Raw genomic sequence first — 11,155 nt, 5'->3', positions numbered from 1 at the left:
ATGATGCGTCAACATTTTTTATATTACTTGGCATGATTACTTTTTTTACACAGTTACGCAAGCATTAACATCCATAAATCCTTCTGCACTTTACAAGTGTGCTGCCAGTAATATATATATAAAAAAGGTTTTCATATAGAGGCTCCACTTCACCAACAAACTCTATGAGTACACAGTCAAATCCTCAGTGTTCATTTAACTCAGAGAGTGTACGAATATAACCAAATGGACCTGTGAAGCCTCGTTGTAGATGGTGTAACTCACTGAAAATAGCAGATCCACCAGCTCACAACAATGACAACATGTCACATCGTGATTCGTGATGCTGGATGCATTTTAGCTGGGTGCGTTTTTATGACTTGTTGCTGATCTCAGGCTACCCTTGCTGGGCTCCATTTAAAGAAATCATATTAACCATATATGGTTCTGATGTCAGATTAATTATTTTGAAGCAGGTAGGGGCCTTTATAATCGATACATTGCCACACCTCTAGTGATTAAGGGATTGAGGGTGATGAGCAGAGAGGGTGCACTAGGGCGTGTGCTGATTCGCCCTGCCCTATGCCTGATGGTGTCACTGAATGGTGTCACTGTGAGTGACCTGCTGCCAAACATGGTTTCTGCAGATGATGGTTTAGTAGAATTCATGGCTGAAGAGACACTGGAGCTCACGACGGTGCAAAAGAACCAAAACACAGAGTGGAAAACACTAGCCTGGCAACCTCAACTTTGAAAACTAGTCACCAACGCTATAATTTCATTAAGGATAGTCACACAAACAGCTTGTGGTTTTTCCTGGAAATTACAGTTTTTTTTTGTTTTATTTAATAGCCTGTTCGATGCATGACAACACATTTCAAAGTGTGCAACAGCAACCAGAGCCAGCTTGCACAGACACATGCAGATACATAGCCACACACACACACACACACACACACACACACACACACACACACACACACACACACACACACACACACACACACACACACACACACACACACACACACACACACCACCTCCACCATCAGAGTATTATTCATTTACAACATCTGTCCTGCCTGGTTGATGTATAAGAGATCCTCCCACCACATGAAGAAATAGTTGACAGCCAATCGAATTAAGAGCCAGCAGTGTTTACTCCTGCAAGTCACCTGCTAGAGAGGAAAAGACAAACTAGCCTGAAACCACCAGAACAGAACTCTGCACACTAGCCTGAAACCACAGAGAGAACAGAACTCTGCACACTAGCCTGAAACCACAGAAAGAATAGAACTCTGCGGCACAATTAACATAAAAACAACACAACAAAGCAAAAGATGATATTTTATCGTCTTTGATATTTTATTGTATTTTAGATGCACTGTTAGACTGGTGTGTTCATGTATCACTTTCAAGCATGTTTCATATTTCTGGACAACCAAATAAAGACATGACCGTTTATAAGTGAAAGTCCAAGAAATATCTTTCAGGAAGGATATGTAAAATGTTGTTTAAGAACAGAGCATAGAATATGAACTGTAACTTAAATAAATAAGGTATCAGCAATTAGAAAGCAATTAAAATGATACAATAATTTTTTTTGTAGCATAAAGTTCAAGTAAAAAGCCCTGATGGTGGGTGGCCTCTTTAAACACTGGAGCTGGCCTAGAGCTGAAATACTACAGAATGCTACAGTGTAACATGGTGTCAGTAACTCAGTATAATGTTAAAATCACTGTTCTTTACAATGTACCACCAGACCAAATCCATTCAAAGACATTGCTTTTATCTAATTCAAAAGAAATGTGATCTTTTCGTTAGACTTCCTCAAACAAAAGAAAAAAAGAAAAAGACAAAATACCATGATAATTTATAAAATGAAACTTATCACATGCTCTGCCTGGTCTATGGTAGCCATGGAACATTGCACCTGCTGCATTACAACCATGGAATCAAAATTAATTAAAAGGATAAATTAAATTATTGGGTTCATTGCATGGGTGAAATATTGTCTCAACCAGCAATGTAAAATGCAAGTCTCCTTCAAAATGATCCAAAGCATTAAATTCAATTAATTGTAATTCCATGGTTGTCGAGTTGAGGAAGAGAGGCCCAATTCTAGAAACAATGTAATCTCAGGCAGTCATCTCATTCAGTCTTCACCTACTAGGACGGATGATGCTTTCTAAACCTGTATGGAATGAGTTCTCTCTCCACTGACTGCATGATGTGTTTCTTATTAGCAGCAGGATTAGCAGAGGATTAGCAGAGTGCATAACCACTCTCATGGAAATACAGTTAAAGCGTCAACTAAATTAATTATGATCCATGTCTGCAACTGTAGGCCTGAATACCATGTTGGTTTGTTTGTTTGTTTGTTTGCTTTCATTCCACTCCCTGAAAGCTTTGCTACCTCACCTGTGACTTACAGCAGCATGTCAGAGTGGCTCAGTATGCAGGCCATCATTCTTAAATAACTTGCAATTGAAGCATTTTTCAAACAAAGGCAAACAATGTCACACTTTTGGTTATGATAGTTTTCAGTGCAGTTTTCATTTGTGCATCTTAATTCACTTTTGAAAGACTGATGTAAACAGTATTATTTCCTGGGTCTATTTTTTAAGTTTTTAAAAAGGAGAACTGCACATTTTCATAATCAAACCTTTAAGGATATTTTATGTAAAATAAAAAGTAACATTTTGGTGGGGGTGAATAATTGATAACATATGGCTTCCGTCTGCTCAAGAACAGAATGTTCTTTCTCCACGAGGCTGCAGTCAAATCTGCGCCACAGACCATTTCAGGCCACTTTAACAAGTCGACTTTTCTCCTGACAAACTGTGTCTACACAACCACTCTGTTATCTGACACAGCTTCTATTCTGCTTTCTCCCTATTACTCCACCTATTTATCCCTCTCTCTCTGGCTCTGGCTCTGGCTCTCTGGCTCTCTCTCTCTCTCTCTCTCTCTCTCTCTCTCTCTCTCTCTCTCTCTCACACACACATACACACAGACACACACACACACACACACACACACACACACACACACACACACACACGTCATTGGGCTACAAGTTCTCCCACAAAATTGGTCAGGCCAAAGCCTAAGCCTATGACAATATAGTGAGCCACACAAAAGTCTAAGCTATACAACCTTTTCTCTCAAATGCACACTAAAATAGCCTACTGTAGGTAGCCTACACATTTTAACTATTGTTGCAAGCTTGCAACGTGTTACAAATATATACATTTATTTAAGATTTCATACACACCACACAGAATATGGTCATAATTCTGTATTATGCATTATATGTATTTTGGGGTATTTAGCTGGGCCTAATACTGCTATTGAAGGCCCAATCCACTCTAAAAAAACTTGTAGGCCAAGCTAGACAAATAAATATTGAAATTATGCAATTCAACACTAACAAAAGATGTCCTCCAGAACAACAACAACAACAACAATCCAAGAATAACAAACAAAATGAAATTAATTCAATACAAATAAACGACCTATCCATGCATAGGTGAAAGTCACAGCTTATATAAAGTTGAATCTAAATACTCCATCGCCACAGCTCGTACCACTGAGAAAAATAGCCTGTTATAATAAGAGCGTCCAGTCGGTGACTGTAACTTACAGCAGGTTCTCAAACTTTTTCATGTCAAGGACTCCCAAATGTATATATATTTGGTCGCGGACCCCCATCTGAAAATGTTTTGTGCCAGGGGCCACCAGAAAAAAAGATTTATGTTAAGAAAATTAAAAACTATTCCAAATTTTCAAGATTATAATTATTTATTTATTTTCAAAAATAGCAGAGGTAGCCTACGAGCTCACAGCGCGTCACTTCTTGCCGTGCTGCGAGCTTGTAGATCTGCTGTCAATAGCCAACATATAAATGGATAAAGTGGTTAAAATGATTGTGATGCTATGTTAACTACTTTTGCAGGGGACCCCCCCTGGAACCGCCCCAAGGACCCCTGGGGGTCCCCGGACCCCACTTTGAGAACCAATTGACTTACAGCACGTTGGTGGACAGCGGGACGTCCGTGGCCGCGGGGGCCCGTTCCAGACCCAGGTTGGAACAGTTGACGACGCAGGAGAACTGAGGTCCCACCGACAAACAGCTACAGTTGACGGGACACGGGCCGCAGCTCCTACCGCTGTCCTCCCCCTGCTGCTGCTGCTGCGGGCCGGTGGATCCCCATGCTTGGCCCTGGAGGCAGCCCAGTGTGAGGAGGAGGAGAGTGGCGGAGAAAAACACAAAGTTCGGGACGCAGACGCCATGTTTTCGCTTGGATAAAGTCTGTCCATTTCGACAAGGCATAGCTCACTCACATCTCATCGCCTCGGATGGTGCAAGTTCTCCGAATAGTGGAGAGACAAAAAACACCGCGTCCGTCTGGACGCTTTTCATGTGAGAAAACTAAAAAGGGACGAACTTGTTTAAAAAACCGTTATGTTCCGTTATATCTCTCCCCCCAGATTTTTCCGTTCAGAGGTCCCCCCGTTTTCTCTGGAATCTAACGGAGCTTCGCTCAACAAATCTTTTCAGGGAAAAAAAAACTTTTTTGGAGAACTTCCTCTCTCCCTCCTCCTTTCACTTGATGCAGTACCTTGAGCAGCCACTGTCCTCTCCCCTCTCCTCACTGATGTGCGCCTATTTAAATTATCCAATAGACTCTATTGAGTTCTATTATACAATTCCATATTATGTTATGAAGTAGTAATGTCTTTCATGTCTACTCTGACCCCCCCCCCCCCCCACACACACACACACACACACACACACACACACACACACACACACACACACACACACACACACACACACACACATACCATCCATGTAGTAGGGTCTTTGTCAGGTAAATTCAATTAGTGGAAGAAGAGATAATGTAGACATAATATTGGCTGTTGCAGGCATGAAACCTAAAAGCCTTTGGTTTTGGCTAGACTCTTCAGTTCAGAGTTTAGGGCTAAAATCTGGTTTCTGATTACACATCTAGTTTAAAGCCATGTAAAAAGAGACATGTTCACTCCAGTGAACCAATATGTATACAGCAATGCTGGATATAGCCACACAGTTCATGGGAGTTAGCAGCAGTAAACACTACTAGCAGCACAGTAGAGTTGCAGCAGACTAGATTGTTTGTGATGCACTTTTAAAAGGTAAGACATACCTGTGCAATCGACAAACACTTGACAGCATATGTAAAAAAATATATGAATGAAAATACCTAAAAGTTCTGCTTGTGGTCATGCAGACTGGGGCACTCTGTCTTCAGGGACCCTGCTGAAGTCCCACATTGGTCCTTCTATGTTGCCTTGCTCATCAGTGTTGGAATAGTTACTACAACATAGTAATATGTTACTTATTACATATTACTTGTTTAAAAAGTAATGTAGTTACTTTACTTATTACTCCCTGCCAAAAGTAACTAGTTACTTATTACTTAGTTACTTTCTTTTTCTCGCCCCCAGTAATTGCATCCTTTCTCCCCAAAAGTCTGACTTTGCATTTTCAACATTAGCTGTTGTTTTTTTTCTCTTTTCTGCAGCCTACATTGTAAAATTCTCATTGTTGATTTAACTCTGAAAAGTGTTCTGTACACATGACGGGTCCATTTGGTTCTATTTGTACACTCATTTCAATTATATTAAAGGAGAATTCCAGACATTTTAAGTGTTATCTTTGATGTGTCCGAACGATTTAACACTGGTTGCTTGTTTCTTTCCAGAACCTGGCAACTTGGTGTTGCCAGATAGAGAAACAAGCAACCAGTGTTAAATCGTTCGGCATTAGCGGTAGCCTCTCAGGAACTTTCAGCGCATATTTGACTATCATGAGACTCTACAATGAGTAGTAGTAGAGAAAAAAATAACTTTGCATCGGTTATAATAGACGAATATCCCTAAGCCACGCGCTCCCATTATGACAACGGAGGGGGTTGAAAAAATGACGACTCTCTGGAAAAAAACAACACCACTTTTTACGTCGGTAGGTGAGTAACGACACATCAAAGATAACACTTAAAATGTCCGGAATTCTCCTTTAACACTAAGACTTTTACTGTGTATGAATTCATAACTTACAGACTAAATGAAAACCATTTGACTATGAATTGAATACTAAGGACCTCAATGGAAACAAGACCGCAAGGACTTTTTTGGAAGTATTTTAAATGTATTTCATGTATTTTTTGATCCGCTGATTTTTTATGATCCGCTCTAGACCGGATCAGCAAGCAGCCTGCATAGCAACTGGATCCCAACCAGTCTACCATTATATCAATTGACCAAAAACAACACAGGGTCAAATAAACACACTCAAACCCAGAGTACCACCAAGGCCTGTGAAAAAAAGTAATAAATTACTTTTTGAAAAAAAGTAAAGGTAATAATATTACTCAAAACGTGAAAGTAATTAGTTACGTTACTAGTTACTGGGAAAAAGTAATAATATTACTTTAAGTTACATATTACTTTAGTTACTTTCCAACACTGTTGCTCATCAATAAATATATTAATTTTTTCACCTGAAGGCAAAGTACCTCAGTATTCCTTTCCCTAGACAGTCTGCATCACCACAAGCAGAACTTAGTCTTTTTTGCTTTTATACAGTCTACGTACAGTAGGCCTATACCTACCTGTTTCACTGGAGAGCACCTGTCGAGAGAGCCACTGAACACAGTCAGCGCTTCCTCCTTCGGTTTTACGGAAAATATAATATTGATAACAAAGTTTGAAACTAGTACAGTAGGTGTAGATGTAGATCTGAAATTAATCAATATTGAGCAAAAAAATGAATGTCACCTCTCTCCTGGGGGCACCACTGCTGGCTTGCTCTGTCTGGAGCAGTGGGCTAATGCTGGTGAATCAGTGATATTAATATGTCTGTCTTTAAGAAACTCATCATGAATATAACGAATATGATATAATTATCTAATGTGATAATAGGTTTAATACACTCTTTTTGTTGGGCAGAAGTGAATGAGGGATGCTGGTGGTAGTTGGTTGTGGGTGCCTCCGTGTCTGACAGTGCATTTGTGTACAGTCATGATTGGACATCTGATAAAAATCAGTCCAAGTCATAAGTGTATTTCTCAAAAGTTAAACAATTCTCAACTTTTAAAAGTGCTCTGCTCAGCACCTAACTGGAACTATCTGAGGTCTATGTGAATCACGTGATGATCAAGCTTTGTGTACTTCAATTGTCACGACTCTCTCTCGGCTCTAGTCTGGTTGAAGCAGGCAACCCAATCACCAGAGAAAAGGTGTTGCCATTTCTGCAAACCACAGATATGTTGAATCTTAACATTTCAAGGCAGGCATGGTGTCAGCAGAAGGCTTTAGCAGGCTTGGTGGAATGCGATAAGATTGTGTGGCTGGTATATCTCAATAATGGATAAAGATCTCAAAAACGGTTTTGAGGAATCAAATCCCATCAGGGTGACAAAGGGCGGGCCTGTCAAAAAGGCTGGTTGTTGCTTTAAAGACCACCCACAAATAGTCTATAAATGCTCTTACTGTATGGCAAATGCTGGTAAAATCTGGTTTGCCTCATGGCGGCATGTTACTGTATGTAAGCTACACACCTGCAGGCTGCATATGATACCAATGTTCTAAAGAACATGTACTGTACACACCTGCATTATGATGCTGCTAATGTTCACATGCAACACCATGTAGTATGTACATACTTTCTACAACATACAGTACACTATATGTATCTTTGAATTATTTGACCTGTTTCTATTTTTTGGATTTTTTCTTTTCTTTCCTGGTCTCACTCTACCGTTATCCTCTCTGTTCTTACAGAAACTACAAAATGCGTGCATGAAAAAAAGAAATTCACCTGTAAACCAGGGATGAGACCAAGCTGATTCTGATATCAGACAAGGTACTTTAGATGATATCAGTGATATTCAACTGGCTGCCCGTGGGCCAAATTCGGCCCCTGGGGAGATTTCTTGTGGCCATGGAACATATTCCATATTCCAATATAAAAGTAAAAGTAAAAAATATATATTATTAGATGGTTGGTTGTACAGGATGACCATTTTGACTGTTTTTCACAACCGTTAACCAAAACTAGCTACAGTATATGGTTAATTAAGCCGCTCACATCAAGACGTTGTTTGCTGTCCATTGTTGTGTACTGTAGTACAAAATTATGTCTATTGTTTTGTGCGATAGGTGTTATAGGACCATAATGGATATAATATGTCTATTATGGTGACTTTATACTTAGATTTTTGAGAGGATAATTTCTGTGACAGACTTGTATAGTACACAGGCTTTGATTTTGAATAAAAGAAAATAGGAAGTAGGTATTTCAATGTGTCTTGTGCACCGGTCCCCCGTGTGTGCGTGCGTGTGTTTTGTGTGCACTATTTCTGTCTTTGTGAGAACCAAATGTAGAAAGATGGGGGAAATCCTGTTTAAGTGACTTCATCTGGCCCCCACTTTTCAAGAGGCCGTTTTAGTTTTAGGATTTAGGTTTAGGGTTAATAAGTAAAAGTTAAAAAATGCGTGCACGAAAAAAAGAAATTCACCTGTAAACCAGGGATGAGACCAAGCTGATTCTGATATCAGACAAGGTACTTTAGATGATATCAGTGATATTCAACTGGCTGCCCGTGGGCCAAATTCGGCCCCTGGGGAGATGTCTTGTGGCCATGGAACATATTCCATATTCCAATATAAAAGTAAATGTAAAAAATATATATTATTAGATGGTTGGTTGTACAGGATGACCATTTTGACTGTTTTTCACAACCGTTAACCAAAACTAGCTATATGGTTATTTAAGCCGCTCACATCAAGACATGTTGCCTGCTGTCCATTGTTGTGTACTGTAGTACAAAATTATGTCTATTGTTTTGTGCGATAGGTGTTATAGGACCATAATGGATATAATATGTCTATTATGGTGACTTTATACTTAGATTTTTGAGAGGATAATTTCTGTGACAGACTTGTATAGTACACAGGCTTTGATTTTGAATAAAAGAAAATAGGAAGTAGGTATTTCAATGTGTCTTGTGCACCGGTCCCTGGCCATAAATAGCAAGTCAGTCTTTGTGAGAAGAGTTACTGGAGCCAGGCTGGCATGGTGAAAGTGTTTCCATTTGTATGAATGAAATATATATATATTTTTTCTAAAGCCTGGTACAGGCTTATGACGTGTTTCATGAGCAATGGCTCTCAACAGGTTACAGAAACAATCAGCCTGGGTCGCTATTGAGTTCCGAGCTTTCACACTGAGGACTGTGTGAAAGCTAATGCATGAGATGGAGAATTCTTTCTTTGATGTGATGGTCAAAAATAGAAGAAGAATAGAGGAAGATGGCATGTAATGACTGTATGTAACTACACTCAAAACGCATGTTGTTCTCTTTTATGTTGAAGTGCCACTGAAAATGTATTGATTTAGCTTTTGTCAAGCTACCCATCTACAGTACACTTGAAAAATACATCAATGCACAATTCTGAAAGTAGTGAATTGAATTGGAAATGTAAGCAGACTGACATACTATGAAATCATTCACCTGAAATACTGGTACTGGGTCACATTATCCAGTCTCTTTAGGTGTTGAGTTGTGTAGGTGATTATGAAGTGAGATTTCTCCAATTTAATGCAGTAAAATGTTACCATACCAGTGATAGAGTATGACCTTTTCATGTGGTTTGAAAAGAAAAAGTTAACTAACCTTCTGAGGTATTTGTTTGGTGAAAGGTCAAAGTTCAGAGAAATGTATATGTGTTCATTGATAACATTTGAATTATAACACTAGCACCACCATTACACCATTAATGTCACACACCCCTGGCAGCTTGTGCACCCCAGGGGGTGCACGGCACACACCACAGTTTGGGAATCCCTGCTCTAGAGCATGTCAAGACCCCAAGAAGGGGAGAAAACTTTGACAATCTATTGCTCAGGAGAGAAAGTTATTACATGTTCCAAACCAGGTCTCCAAAAGGTTTGTATTTACTAGTTTACTATTAGTACTAGAACTAGAACTCTAAAGTACTGTATCTGGAGAAAAAGTGACCCCTTCTTATTTGCATGAAATCTATAATGTTTAATTCTTGATTTGAGCATTTTTGTTTTGTGATTTAATTTAAATGGCCTACAGCTCATATACCATTATACCTCTTTTTTTAAGGGATGAGGGATGAGGATGGAATGATAAACTAAAGAGAATAGTCCAACATGGGGTGGTGGTGAAGGCTTAGTTAGCAAGATGGTCTGTTGTCTTTAGATGACTTGAGGGTTCTTAAGTCTGCCCTGGCCTGTTTTGGTCCAGGATGAAGGTAAAGTGAGCTTGGCTCCTGTTTAGTTACGGGGAGGGTCCTTTACAGCTCCAGTCAGGAAAACAGCACTTATTGAGGCCTCTGTCTGTGTTATTGTAGGGCTGCAGGAAGAGAGGGAGAGAGCCCCTCTCCCCTTCTCTATACGTGGAGGGAGAGAAGGAGAGTGTGAGAGAGGGGGTTAGGGTGGGTCTGGGAGGAGGACAGAGGAAAAATGAGGTCAAAGGGAAGGGAAGTGAATTAATTGAAAAAAGGTTGGGAAGAGAATGAAATGTCCATAATCCATGGTGTGTTTGTGTGAGTGTGTGTGTGCGTGCGTGCGTGTGTTTTGTGTGCACTATTTCTGTCTTTGTGAGAACCAAATGTAGAAAGATGGGTAAAAACCTGTTTAAGTGACTACATCTGGCCCCCACTTTTCAAGAGGCCGTTTTAGTTTTAGGATTTAGGTTTAGGGTTAATAAGTAAAAGTTAAGGAATGAGTTTAGTCAATGGTAATATGATCCACTAGAGGTTCGGGCCGCTACGTGGCCCTCACACTTACGTCGCACCGTCGATCCGACCAATATGCCCATAATATGGAGATCTCTGTATCTGTCAGTCCTTGTCCCTTTTATGCCCATATATGGAGATCGCTGATTTGTTTGTGCCTGATGCCTGACGATGAATTGAGTTTAGACAACACACTCCATATTTGGTCGTAGGTGCATTGGGAACTCTACATGTTATGGTTGAGTCATAGTGACATGAGCATGACGACATGGTCCGCCGGCCGCCGACCCGTAAGCCAATTTTAATATAAGATTAGAATTTAATAAATTTTCTTTTCCATTTTATTCAGTGTTTTCTC

The 11,155-nt window shown here is 39.8% G+C and overlaps 1 protein-coding gene across 1 annotated transcript in view; it reads right to left on the bottom strand.

Moving 5' to 3' along the window:
- The window catches only part of pkd1a (polycystic kidney disease 1a), a 133,174-nt gene extending 128,655 nt beyond the window's left edge, over nucleotides 1-4,519 (bottom strand). The window contains exon 1 of the mRNA XM_080449901.1: nucleotides 4,011-4,519. Within this exon, the coding sequence (XP_080306027.1) occupies nucleotides 4,011-4,315 (305 nt within the window). The 5' untranslated portion in view covers nucleotides 4,316-4,519. The remainder of the gene's footprint in view (nucleotides 1-4,010) is intronic.
- Between the last annotated feature and the right edge of the window lie 6,636 nt (nucleotides 4,520-11,155).

Source organism: Gymnoscopelus braueri (assembly GCF_963280865.1).
Source record: "Gymnoscopelus braueri genome assembly, chromosome: 2".
Classification (NCBI taxonomy): Eukaryota; Metazoa; Chordata; class Actinopteri; order Myctophiformes; family Myctophidae; genus Gymnoscopelus; species Gymnoscopelus braueri.
Note: the sequence above shows the minus strand (reverse complement) of the source record. Positions and strands in the feature narration are given on the sequence as shown.